The sequence below is a fragment of the Seriola dumerili genome, unplaced genomic scaffold, assembly GCF_002260705.1.
Source record: "Seriola dumerili isolate Sdu_G_001 unplaced genomic scaffold, Sdu_1.0 BDQW01000134.1, whole genome shotgun sequence".
In the NCBI taxonomy this organism is placed as follows: Eukaryota; Metazoa; Chordata; class Actinopteri; order Carangiformes; family Carangidae; genus Seriola; species Seriola dumerili.
The window spans coordinates 1,604,650-1,618,900 of NW_019174389.1; the positions used below are offsets into that span (position 1 = coordinate 1,604,650).

Genomic DNA, 14,251 nt, shown 5'->3' on the forward strand with positions numbered 1-14,251 from the left:
TACAGCAAATCATAATATAATGCTGCTAAAGAGTTTTAAGTCAATGTTCCTTGATGTGAATTCTCAGTAAGTGTGTCACACAGTAGTTCTCTTTGCAACAGCCTACAAAAGTGCACATCTGCATACAAATGCGAGTCATCCTCTGACGCGCCAGATGCTTCCTCCGCTGTCATCTTAAAGTTACACTGTGTCTCAGCACCGCACGGCTCGGCTCTCTTATCTCTGACCCGCTGTGATTGTGATGGGACGGGCTTGGCTGAAAGCAGCCTGATTCGCTGCTGTCTGTGGATAACAAAACCCCGCGCACACAGCACATGCCTTTCCTCTGTTCATGCTGTCACTGTCAGAGAGGTCCGGGCAGCAGCAGTCGGTGCTCGATTGGTTTCGTCTGAAGAAACCATGGCAGACCTAGGGGATAATGTTACAATTCCTGAGTTCAGCTGCCTTCTCCAAATGGATCCCTATCTCAAAACGTACGAGAAGGACTTCAAGAGGAGGTAAAAACACGGCTTAAACGGCGGTTTTTTGTCACGGTGTATCGTTAAAATCAGTCCCCGGTGAAGCTAACAGAGAGGCCAGGCTTAATCTGGCATTCGTGTCTTGAAATAAAACACACACAAACAAAAAGACGACGTTCGCAACACCAGACAGTAGCCTTCTGTGCTCAGGTTTGACATTTTGAATTAGGGGAGGTCGCACAGAGTTGCGTACCCCTCTCATGCGTAGCAGCTAGCTTGTTATTCCGCCCCCCCCTTTTTCCCAGACTGCCGAATAAAAAGCGTTTAGAGAGTGTTCATCTTATTTATGAACCGCTAACAGAGAGCCTTTTCATTTGATGTGACAAGTTACTGACGAAGTTGAGTCGTCTCTCAACTTCCTATGTTTGACAGTAGGGATATGGTCCTCGGTCAGGTGACGTCCACGTTGCGTCATGAGGTCAGACTGAGCTGGTGCATCACTGTGGTCTAGCATCACAATGCACTTTGCTTTCTGCAGGCCTCGGTCCTCATTAATAGCTTTCTTGCTATGATTGTCTGGTCTGGTTGTTATCGAAGCATCAATTATCCTAAATTGTGTTTTTAAAATTGGATTAAAATCCAGAGTTTCTGACGCTTCCAACTTGGAGCACGTACTGTACAGTAGTTGATTGCTTTGCGTCGTGCAGTGTGAAAGGCTTTGCAATATAAATAACCTCTCAGACATTAATTGACTTTATGCAATACTCATATGCTGCATGATTTTCCCCTTCAGCCTCGATTTGGCCTCCATACAAATTAATTATTAGGGTGGAAGTCTTAAGTAGCTGACGCTGTATGTGTGGTAGAAGTGATTGTGCAGTGTGTGTGTGTGTGTGTGTGTGCTATGGCATTTATTAATCTGGAATTATTTCCATCATAAATTCCAATCACATTTTCCCGCACTTGCCAGAACTATGATGGTTGATGGTATCATACTACACATAGGACTAGAATATGTTTGCATGATGCATGTTCTTAATTGAGTCATATATTTATGCCAGTAATGGAAAAAAACCAAAGCGGAAAGTTCTGATAAATAATATAGCAGCCTTTTTGGCTCTCTGGAAAATGTCTTAATAGCTGTGTTTGAGATTTATTTTATTTTCAGTTAGAGCCACACAGGTTGTAAATGAACCAGAATCCTACTCTATATCATAACCTTTGTTATAGAAGCTTTTCTTGGACTGCAAAGTACTTGATTTTACATATACGCTCATATACTATGGATTTTTCCTTTCCTTTCCTTTTTTTGTCAAATTATCCCAGTTCCTTGTAACACGATTTTGAGAGCATTATGTCAGCTCACCAAACATATTCACATGCCATGATTACATTTGAAAATAGGCACCCAGGAGAGACAAAATATACAAAACCTTTTAATAGAATCAGTTTTAATTAACTGAACTTGAATTTCATAAACATCAGTTTTGCTAATTAGTCAATTCAGCGACCCTTAGGCCTGTTTATTCCCTGCCACTTTTCTCACCCAAAGGATGCCAAATAATACAGTGAATATTTACAGGGAATTTTAAAGTGAGTATTTGCTTATTGTGAACACTGAAGCAAATCTGTGTTTTAAATAAAAATGTGTTCAACTTAGTGCGTTACCTTATGTTGACCTGAAAAGAACCAGCATGTGTCTCTCATTGGTAAATGCACTGACCTTGTGTCTAGTCTTATCTCCCAAAGTAAATAGAACCTCTATGTAACTCAACAGATGACGCAATCTCACCCTTTTTTTTTTTTTTAAATTTCACTTATATACAGTACATTTGCTTTTGGTTCATGTGTCTTTTAGATATCCATGAGCTCTAACTAGATTATAGACTCTACTGGAATAAAGGGATGCACTTTAAACTTTAAAATAACTGCACAATGACTTGAGTTGCAACAAAATGCTCAAGTTAATGATAACGCAATGCTGATTTCATAATCCTTGAACGCATCCTGTGAGCTAAATTCTGAATAGAAGGCCATCTGGCTCCCAAAATGAGTGCAATTCTTCAGCTCAACTCCCCATCTCATGTCAAATTAGCCTTACCTGCTGGAATTTTTAAAAAAAAAAATGTGCGTAATGTTTTTTACTTACAGCCCGACAGTGATAATGATCTGCAGCTCACATTGCTGCAGTACCTGCTCACTGTTGGCTCGTCCCTGAAATTAGGCCTTAAAACTATGCTTAGGCGCCATATAGTTTTATCCATTTTCATTACCGTGTCAGATCTTGTCTTTAATGTGGCAGGTAAGGGACCACCTGCTTTGTATTTGAAACATGTGAGCAGGGCTCTAGCCTTCCAGAGAGATGAGCGTGTCAGTTCCATCTCAGACACAGCTTGGGATTGCTAGGCTTCACCGAGCTCTAGACGTGTCTCAAACACCTGTCTCACTGATGAAAGTTGCACATAAATTATTTTACATGTAGGATCACTGCTGTGTGAAGGTTAATTCTTGGTAAGCCCCATGGTGTTCTAAGGCCCAGCGTCCAAGCACCATATCATGAAAACAGGCATAGAAATCAAGAGCTTTCTCAGGCTGTGGCGTCATGCTGAGTCCCCTCACTGAGTTGCACAGTGCTAAGAATTCAGCTGGCTTATCAGAAGGAGACTTATGACCACACACACAGATTCTTTAGATTTCGCCGCATGTCATGGCTCAAGGCTGCACAGATCACAGGTTTGTTGAACTTTGATTCACACCCGATTCAGCCGGTATGCTCAAGACAGTTAGAATTATTCCAGCATATTTTGCAAACCTCCCATTCTACTTAGTTATTTCGTGACTGCAGGCAGCTCTTATTTTATTTTATCAGGATCCTAGTTTCAGATTGATTGTGAAAACAACCGTTGATGCTGCACGCAGGTTACAGCCCCAGTGAACAGTGCTCTATTGACATGCTTCATTATTTACCCTTCCTGTTGCGCAAGTATGCAGGAAGTGCTGCTAGGATTTTGCAGCACATGGCACCATGTATCTCCTAAATTGGACCAAATGAAAGCAGGGAGCACGGGGACTGCTGCTTATTACAGCAAAGAGTTTTTGCAAAGATTTGAGTATGTCATCACAACTTATTTCAAAGTGAAAATATCGCAATAAGTCTGAGTCTCATGCTTGTGCTGGTGATGCAATATATTTAAAGCTAAACTGATTATTGACTTTGAAGTGATAACTACCAATGCATGTGCTCTGACTGAAGAGTAATGAGCTCAAAAACAGGAATTAAAGATAAGTGGGAAAAAGGCAGCCTGCAGTTCCTTGGTTAATAGGAATTATTGGAATTACTGGATTAAATTTCTGAAACTGCTTGTTGAACTATAATGAATTAATGTTTTAGATAGCTTCTTTTTAAGGATAGCTTTGGCAACATTTATTTTCCCATCGCCCTGCTTCAGGGTCAAGAAGAGGGGGGAAGTAAGCAGGGAATTGTAGCTTTCATCAGTCAACCTATCTGCAAATGCTCAGGCCCTTCTTTACCCTCATTAATGCAGTTAGTCATAGACTGACATTAATGACATTATTTGAAAGTCACCTTGCTGCTGGGCTGTATGGAAGACCTTTAGGTAAGCTGAGGTCAGGACGCTGAAATGCTTTATCCTACTTGTGTTTCTCCAGGCTCATGCAAGACTGTCCTGACACCTCTGTGCTTCAGCTGTCACCATCAGTCATACACAACACAACAGACCTGAATATTCACTCTAAATTTAGATGCTCTGATTGTCTAACAGTGAGTGTATGAACAGGTTACAGACTTCAGCTCGTCTGTGGGGAGAGTTTTAAAGGGTGGTCTGTAATCATGACTGAAGATTTTAAACTGTGACTGTAATTTAGTTGAGATATGATATCAATATAACAGCCAGATGTCAACTGGAGAGTCTAGCTGATTTAACTTTTGATATTATCAGCATGACATCACATGGATTTATAATATCTAATAGCTGTGTTTCTTTCTGACTGACTGTATAATAACCAGATGCAAACTCTGAGTCACCCCAAATGAGCCCTGCTTTTTCTTCCCCTCCCGTCCTGTCTATCTAATGCAAAGCTTACCATTTGAATAATGAGTTGTCAGAATAATTCTTCTCATTTACTAGATTTTTTGATTAATTTGACTGTTATAAGTTCAAATTCATTTATATAATAATAATAATAATGATAATAATAACAATAATAATAATGACTTTTCAGTACAGGTAACAAAGTGCGTTATAACTGTTAATATAAACCAGACAAACAGATTAAGTTAGAATTTAAATGAAATTAAAATAAGCATCACCCAATACATTTCTTTTTTTCTTTTTTTTAAATAGAAATGTGTCTTAAGAAGTGAAATAAAATGGGGAACTGACAGGAATCTCCACAGGTTGTTCCAAAGTCTAGGGGCCCTGGCAGCAAAGGCAAAGGGCCTCCTTTCTTTTAACCTTAGAGTGGCCAGCAAAGCACTACCAGGGGACCAGCCAATGCCTGTCCTTAAAAATAATTAGAAGCTAAAATAAATGGGCAAACAGTTATGCTTAAATGGGTATTTTTGAAAGACCTACATTTGAAAGGGTGATTTGTACAGATATGCTTGGGAGAGCGGACAGGAGAGAGCTTAGGGAACATAATTTATTTGATCAATTGATTTGCCTTGATGCTGCAACAAAATTTTCTAATGGGAGTACTAAAAAAGATTGTTGGATATTTGTGAATAAGTATTGATCATTATTATCAAATGCTCACTTGCAAATGTCTTGTTCACCCAGTCAAGTCATTTGAACTTGTGTTGACCTGTGAAACTCTGGGTAATTCAGAAGTTTGTTGATGCATAAAGTTTTATACTGTGGTTTAGAAATGTAGGTTTTGGTTGTGCTAGATGAATATTGAAAAAACACCTGCTTGTTCATGCATTTACCCAATCAGCTGATTATGTGGCAGCAGTGCAATGCAAAAAATCATTTAAATACAGGTCAGGAGCTTCAGTTAACGTTTACATCAAGTATCAGAATGAAGAAAAAAAATGTGATCTCAGTGACTTTGATTGTGTGGTGATTGTTGGTGTCGGATGAGTTTGAGTATTTTCTGCACCTGCAGAGGAGAACGGTCAGACTGGTTGCAGCTGACACAGAGGCTATGGTAACTCTTTACAACTGTGGTGAGCAGGAAAGGATCTCAGAATGAACAAGATCTTGAACCTTGAGATGGATGAGCTTCAACAGCAGCTGGGGACAGAAATCTGAGGCTGTGGGCACACCAAAACTGGACAGAATGGTGTCAACAGCATGAATCCACAGACTCACCATGACTGGTGTCAACAGTTCAAAATGGTGGTGGTGATGTTCTTTGTGTTTCTGTGTTCTACCCTTGCACTGATGTCACAGTTTAATGTACAGTGTACTACAATATCTAGCATCAGACTAGACAAAATTTGTCTAAAACTGGTTTCATGAACATGACAATAAGTTCAGTGAACTTCAGTGGTCTCCTCAGTCACTAGACCTGAATTCAGTAGAACACCTTTGGGATGTGGTAGAACGGAAGATTGCAGCATGAATTTGCAGCTGACATATCTGCAGAAATGTTGTGTTGCATCATGTCAAAGGGTGGAACTACCCAGTAATAGTATGTTGTTGCCAATAAAGTGCTCACTGACTGCAGAGTAACACAGAAAAATTAGATATTATAGGTCAACTGTGACTTGTTTATAATGGTCATTAATGTCACAAAACTTTTTGTTTGGAAATTTCTCATTTATGAATAGATGACCCATATCTCCAAACAAAATTTTATAGTTTCTCTATCTCTGCCTCTATCCCATACAGCCAGTTAATGTTAGACACAGAGACTGTGTCAGCTGTAGAGAAATGAAAAATTTCTGTAGCATTAATACTAGCCAGGAATTATTTTATTTTTTCATTCGTTGAACTATACGACAAGACAAAGGGGGTTTGTGGAATTTGTTGACTCAAGTCAAGATTTTTTGTTCAGTCAATTTTCACATAAAAAATTGAGCAAAATTTCTCAACCCAGCCCTAGTTTTCTAAAATGCAAACTCACCAACCTCTGGAAGACAATTCAAAGAGAGATCTTCCCGCCGAATGTCAGGCTTTAAATCGTACTACTGGTTGTCTATTGCTGAGGCCAGGTGTGAAAAGAACTTTTCTTAGTGCACTTTTTGTCCCCAGATTGTCCAGCCTGGACGTCATGCTGCTCTGCTTCTTAGCCCACTCCAGTTTCTTCTCCTGCAGCATTTGCTTGACCTCATCTGTGGCCCTGCGAAGGGGATATCTTCTCCTGCTTCTGCAGATGATTGATCTTCTGCTGCTCCTCACTGTGCTTCAGAGCTTAAGTCAAGTTTCTCCTGCTGTTTCCGAGCCTCATTTCTCTTATCCAGGAGAGTCTTCTTGATCAGATCTTTACTGACCCACCTTCTCAAGCATATCCTGAACCTTAGCTTTGATTTTCAGGAGGTTTTTTTGCCAACTGATTAGGTTTCTCTTGAGCCTTCTAAGCCTGGGTTTTCTCTTTTAGAGAGCTTTCTCCAAAGATCCTTTAGTGCCTTCTTAATCTTAATCTCAGTTGATGACTATGGGACAAGAAGAAATTTTCCACTTACAAATTTGTGAATTCCACCAAAGTGTATCAACGTGATCCAATTCGAAGCTACTAAAATTTTTCAGAACAAGATGTCTGAGTTCTATTGTATTAACTTTGAGAAGACGCAGAAATTTGTCTGACACTGAATTGATTCAGTTATTCAACAGGAAGTTGATGTCTGTCACTTACAATGTTGCTATAATAGCTCAGTTGTGCCATATGATATTTTCTTCACTATCTTTGTCGATAAAGAACAGTTACCCAGACCAAGAGATAGGAAAGCCAGGGCTGAAATCTGTGACTCACATCTATAATCTCCTGCTGTTCTATTACCACTCAATAGGGGACAGGACAAAAGTCCTTTGTAATTTCTGGCCACAGGGATTATTAGTATTTCTTGTCATGTACTACCTGAGAGAGAGAGAGACAGAGAGGGAGAGAGAGCAGATGTGTTTTTTTTTTAGTGAAACCATAATATAGCTTTGTTCCATCTCTTCTTTCATAAAATTCAGGCAAGTATCAGGCTTGTGATTGATCTTTTAATGTATGTTTCTTAAAGCTGCTATAATCAACATGTTTATATCTGCCCTGGATCACATGACGTATGTAATAGGAGTAGTTTGTAATGAAGAACCCACGGCATATTTTCATGCAGTTCCCCTCAGACTCATGCCCAACCTTTCAGCATCTTTTAGCTCATTGTCTTGGTTTCATGGCCTAAAACGTTACTGTTTTGTTTCACTCTCACAGCTCACATTTGTGTCATTTATAGCCACAGCAGGCGGCTATTTCCAGCAAAAAGCACTAATGAATCCACTGTAGGCAGACACAGTTAACTAGTGTACAGTCATGGTGGAGCATTTAGCAACTAAAGGACTACAAATTTCCCTCAGGAATTGGTGGAGAGCAAAACAGAGCTAAAGCGGGAGTGAGTATTGGACTTACATTTATTAGTTGGACAGAAACACGACTTCAAATAAATGATAATGTTGCTCCATATCTGCTGGGTATGTAAATGAGCAATTGTTTGCTAACAAGTTGGTCTTCTGAACTTGTGTTTTCATGTGTTCAACTTGTAATTGGGGAACACACGTACATTTGAGAGCAGTTGAATGCAGTGTCCTGTTAGGAACTATTGGTTCTCAGTTCTCAAGGTTCTCATATATCACTGATAGATTTGGCTCTTAAAAAAAGTCTATTATTTTGAAGCACCTATATGTAGGATTTTAAAATCCTGACTTTTTTGACTTCCTGTGGTGTTTTCAGAAAGACACTGGGCCTGAAAGCAACGCACACCAAACAACTAGTTATTCCAGGAGAGTGGTTTTAAAGGTGGTATAATCACAGAGAAATGTTTGGGAGAAGTTATAGTCAAATAAATGGTCTTTAAGAGAAGATAGAAGTAGAGTACTATAAAACTGAGATTTGGCCCACATAAGGATTGTGTTTGTGTGATACTCTAAAATGCATGTATTTCAGTCTTTTGTGTTGTAGTTTGTTTGCTTGGTTCATGTTAATCTTTACATCACATCATGGCAAAATTGCCTTTAGTAAGTTTAAAGATATCATAACATACACACAAAGAACTAGGTTGGTTTGGGTTGAAGACAGGAAGACAGCAGTTATTACCAGAACTCCAGTTCACTGACTTTATTAGGAATTCAGGGCTTGTGCTGGTGAAAAAAAAAGTTGACATATTTGCCATATGTGATGAAACGGTCACACTCAAGCACAAGCTCTGCTCTCTGCTGCTTGATGGGAGAGTGTTTTATGGCCATGTTGCCTATGGATACCCTGTGCAGTCTGATGCTAGATATTGTAGTAAACTGTACATTAAACTGTGGCATCAGTGCAAGGCTAGAACACAGAAACACAAAGAACATCATAGAAATTTGTAGATAAGGGTACAGAGGAAAGCATGGATGCTCTAGACTTTGTCTGATTGTCAATAACTAGTTAAGAGGAATGCCCTTGCTGTGTAGTTCTGCCTTTTTTTCATGTTGAGTAACATATAGGAAAACAATGTTTGAAGCTTTCTCGAGAACTGCGCATCCAAAAAAACTTTAAGTTGATCGGATGAGTGGTTGTCAAGAGAATCGAAATGCACACAGGCAGAGAGGCAGAGAGTCCCCCGTTTATAGTTAGATAGGAAAATAAATGAAAGTTTTGATTTTGCTTATAGCTCCAACTCTGTTAATGACTTTCTGAAATTAACTGTCTTCGTAGACGGAGTTCATTTGTGATGTGTGTCTTGATTTTGCCTCCTTGCTGTAATCTCAAGTGGAAGCAGACACAAGAGGTGTGCGGTGAATACTGCATACAGGATTTTGGCTCACTATTCCCTCTGGTCCACCCCCCTGGAACTCATTTGTTCTAATCATAGGCTTGACTTTCATGCCTATTAATACTGTGGCAGTGCAGCTCTGCCCTTAAGTGAATCCTGCCTTTGTCATTCCTTTCAGCATATTCTTGAAATGGTGACAAAGTGGCAAAGGAGGCATGTGGCAGCATTGGTTGGACTTTAAAGGTTTACATTTGGCAAGCACTGTCTGTATCCACTGCGCTCAACACAGGGAGCAGCTGCTGAGAAATCGCGCTGTTACTTCAGCCCATCATCACTAGCCCCAGGGCATTCACAGGCCAGTCTGAGCTTGGCTTCAGGGCTATTGGGGAGAGAGTGCACTTAACTCAGCTGGCTGAAAGAGGCTTTCTGTACCAGAGGGAATCTGATATGGACACCAGCTGGCTGCAGGAACTTAAGTGAGATAAATTGCAAAGTAGTTAGTCTATCCTTCCCAGTTGAAGGTAACGGACTGAGGTTTATCTCTCAGGATGTGCCTGCAGTTGCACATTCTTGAGGGAATGAGGCAGGTTTGCATCCTCAGGTGGGACCTAAAAGAGATAATGTTAGCATGGAAACATTAAGATACAGCACTGTGCGCTGCTCCACTGCATTTGCTGCGATATTTTCGAAAAGTTGCACATGTGCAAACAAAGGAGCCTTTTCAAACACATAAAAACAGTACACAAATATTTCAACTGTTTCTTGTCTTTCTTCTGGTGGTGTTCACTTATTAAATCAGACTTTTAGTGGAACAACAGGTAAGGTACTTAATGTATTGAAAACATAAGAAACATTATCATTAAAGTGCTTATTCATGTTTGTATGGAAGCTCAGTTCATAGAGTCCAGGGCCTGTTTCCATTCATCATCATTCAAGGAAAGAATTTTGATTAATCATCCTACTTCCTGTGGCTGCCTTAAAGGAAAGCTCCACTGTTCAAGTTTGTAAACTATTTAAAAATTGGGCACCCTGATAAATTTAAGACCATTCATTACACAGAACTTAGTGGAAATAATTAATTACTCAGTGAAATAGATTTTTGTTTGTGTCGGAATGGCATTGTAGTGTGACCAATGATTTTGAAAATTGGTTCCACTGCTGTATTCGGAGTAGTAAGTGATAACACTGACACTGTACAATAGAGAGGCTGCTTTTTTCCCCGGTAATGGTGGCATTACCGGTAATTACTGATTCATATCTTCTTCCCCAGTAATTTTAATTTGATAACTAGTTGTTTAGTGATATGTTGTGTGTGTGTGTGTGTGTGTGTGTGTGTGTGTGTGTGTGCGCGTGCGCGTGTCAACATCTTGTGTTGCCATTGTGCTTACCAGAACAAAAACAATATCACTGTAATTTCCACTGTGTTATCCTTCCTGTGGAGTGTTGTAGCTGATATATGGTAATGAGATAAATTATAATTTACCATCTGTAAATTATAATATTATAAGAATACTTCACATTAATGATAAATCCATAATTAAATAATTAAGATAAATAAGAAACAGTGAACATCAGGTTTTGTGTCAATAACTCAGAATCAAATTCTTAAATCTTGGACTCACTATATTTACTTATATACAGACAGAAAGCTGGTGAAACATTATTTCATTTGGTATTGTTGTTTCGCTAACACCCAGACCTGAATGCAAATGGACCTCTTGGAAGAGATGTCATTCAAATCAAAGCATTCTGGGAAATGGAGGACAGTGCCAACTAAAGTAGAAGAGAAGACAGCATGATGCAATGGAAATTCACACACACACACACACACACACACACACACACACACACACGAAAATCAATCACTTCACTGCAAAGTAATTGAAATCTATTCAACATCACTGAGAGATGATATATAACATTGAATGTATCCAGCGGATTGCATATCCAATGGCGGATTTTCCACCGAATTCATGCACTTTTGTGTGTGTGTGTGTTCCCTGTGGTTTGAAGGTATGAGCTGCTACAGAAGCAGCTTGTACAGCTGGAAGAGGCAGAGGGAGGCTTTGACCAGTTCACACGCAGCTACAGGACCTTTGGCGTGCAGCGACTGCCTGACAACAGCCTGGTCTTTAAAGAGTGGGCTCCGGCTGCAGAGGCCCTCTTCCTGACTGGTGACTTCAGTAAGTAGCCTGAGGAGTACTGTCAGCTCCTGAACAACATGACACCAGCGTGATATCCAGGTTGTTTCCTCAAAGCTTCCAGTGAATTTTATCGCTGCTCATTCATTTCTCCACACTTAAAGGTGCTGCAGTTCCTACAACACTGAAATTAAAGCTGAAAGTTGCAGCTTTAACCGACTAATTTTTTTTCACAATTAATTTATTTGTACAAAGTAGGAAGTGTTTTTGTGTTGGGAAATCTTCATTTCTTCGTGGCACAGCAGGCCGTCCTCATTATGTTTTGAAGAAGCATGTGGCAGGCTGATAGATCAAGGTATTCTTCATTCCAGTTCTACAAAAGCAATCAATTTGCAATAATAAATCAGATTATTAAAAAGGAAATTATACTTAAATATTAAGTTACAGACACTGTTGGGACCGAGAGGAAAAAGATTTCAGTGCAAACACAAAGGTTGCGTATCTTCACGGTGTGTTAAATAAGAAATTTGACACTTCTCTCCTGAACACAAAAGGGCCAACAATTAAGAAAAAGCACAGCAGACTGTGGTACAAGGGTATCGGCCCTTTTGATCAATCAACCTGGGAGTAGGAAATGTGGAAAATATTGATTACACAGGATAAACTTGCATACTGAAGGGGGTTCTTTTGAATGTGGGAGTGTTTGTTAATATTTTAGTAGCTGGTTATTTCATCATCGCCTGCAAAGTTGTTGAGAGAGTGCAACCTCTGTGTTTGCACTGAAATCTCTATCCCCTCCAGTCCCAACTTTGAAAGTAATTTCAGGTTAATAGTCTTCTGAGTGTTATTTTCGGTTAATGTGGGCTGTGGAAATGCAGCAAAATAATTTATTTTTATCATCATTAACAAGATTAAATGAGACTTGCTTTCATCTATCAAATAGATATACAAGGTAATACAAGCAATAAGTGTCATTTTTTTTCTTTCCTTTATCAAATTTATTAATGCATTGAGATCTGTTACACATGCCAGTAGCGATATATTACTCTCACCGGACAAATACAAAATACAAAAAATGTAGTAATATAAAAAAAAAAATAACAAGGTGAAAGATTTCCGCCCAGTGCACATAACTCAGATACCGTGTGCCATCCCCCACCTCAGCACAAATACTTACCTCTGTGCCACAGCCAGTCTGAGCTGACACCCTGCAGGTAATGATAAAGGAGAGCAAATGCTAATAGTAATATCCTCAGACCGATGCAGTGTGCAAAACCAGAGATTTGTCAATTTGTTTATTGTCCCTACACATTTTTTTTTGTGCTAGTTAGTTGTGTTGCTGCCATTCCCACTTTCCGCATTATTCCTGTTCCTTTTTTAATTATCTTCTCAGGACCTTGGGCAGCAGCTCAATTCCAACTTTCAATTCTGTGAGAGATTATATTTTGACACGGCTCAGTCATATTATTTGATTTCAATTTCATAGTAAATGTGGAAACAGCCCAGCAGCCCTAGTCATGAATATGGTGCAGGTTGGATGCATAATGCACTGTATTTTTTCAGAGGAGTTTAAGCATAGGAAGATAAATAAATTGTGAAAAAATATGACTCGGGCCTGCCTGTGAAAAGTGCTGGTGCTGTGCCCGGTCACTTCTGGAACATCTCCTGTGATTCATTTCCTATCCTGCCCTTGTTTTCGCTCATGAATAGCAAGCAGATATGGATTACTGAATATAAACAACGTCCTAAATTGACATGCCAAAGTGGTCACTTTCTGATAAATGTTTTTTGTGTCCTGATATATTCCTGTCAGTCAATGGCAGCCAGTAATGTGGTATCAGCAGGTTATGAATGTAACGCCTCTCTGTTGTTCACTCAAAGATGTAATTCAATGAGCAGTCAAGTGATATTTTATCAGTTTTTCTTTTAGCCTGCTGCTTTACTCGCTGTTGCAAAACTCAGGAAACTGGAGAGCGTTGCACCCACAAGGAAGAATTACGTAAAAGAGAAAGAGTGAGAGAGAGAGAGCGTGCCAAACTGTGTGAAGAGTGAGTGTAGAAGTCAGAAAAATAAAGAGGCCCTGTGACCACATGGGGTTGCTGAAATAGAGCAAAAGCCACAGTAGCGGGTATCAGCTACAAGCTGCTTGTTAGCACGAGGTAAAGTGGCAACACACTGCTGTAATAATCAGGAATGCAATTGTTAAAGTTTTATTTGCAATTAAAAAAAAATAATAATTAAAGCCCCCGTGGTTGGATTTCAATATTCCTGTCTTTGGTGACTCCTAGTTGTAAAATCAAGAAAGACTTTAAGCTATAATCACATAAAATACACACATGCAGAGGTTTTAAATAAATAATACATACGTCTCAGTTGTGTAATATGAGCCTTGTTTTGATCATCATAGCGCATTAAAACTGTGCCAGGCTAATTTCCACATTGGCAGTACAAAATGGAGACAACACATTTTACAGGGATTTTCAACCTTGGGGTCAAGAACTCACTTGTAGATCCGAGGAGTCCCAAAGTGACAAATAAGGTAGAAAAAAAACTTTATTTAAAACGTAGGTATTTTTTCAGACTTTTCTCTACTCACCCGCTCTGTGGTCACGTCCTGCCACAGGATACCAAAGGGAGAAGAGAGATTCATGTACTGACTTGGGTGCTGTCATTTATGATCATGTGGCTCTCTTTGATCAGGGCTGAGCTAATCAGAACTAATGTTTGGACCTGTGTTG

General features: G+C 39.5%; 1 protein-coding gene across 1 annotated transcript in view; it reads left to right on the forward strand.

Moving 5' to 3' along the window:
* The first annotated feature begins 238 nt into the window (after nucleotides 1–238).
* Nucleotides 239–14,251, forward strand: part of gbe1 (1,4-alpha-glucan branching enzyme 1) — a 90,176-nt gene continuing 76,163 nt past the window's right edge. The window contains exons 1-2 of the mRNA XM_022748900.1: nucleotides 239–497; nucleotides 11,386–11,555. Coding sequence (XP_022604621.1) covers nucleotides 400–497; nucleotides 11,386–11,555 — 268 coding nt within the window. The 5' untranslated portion in view covers nucleotides 239–399. The remainder of the gene's footprint in view (nucleotides 498–11,385; nucleotides 11,556–14,251) is intronic.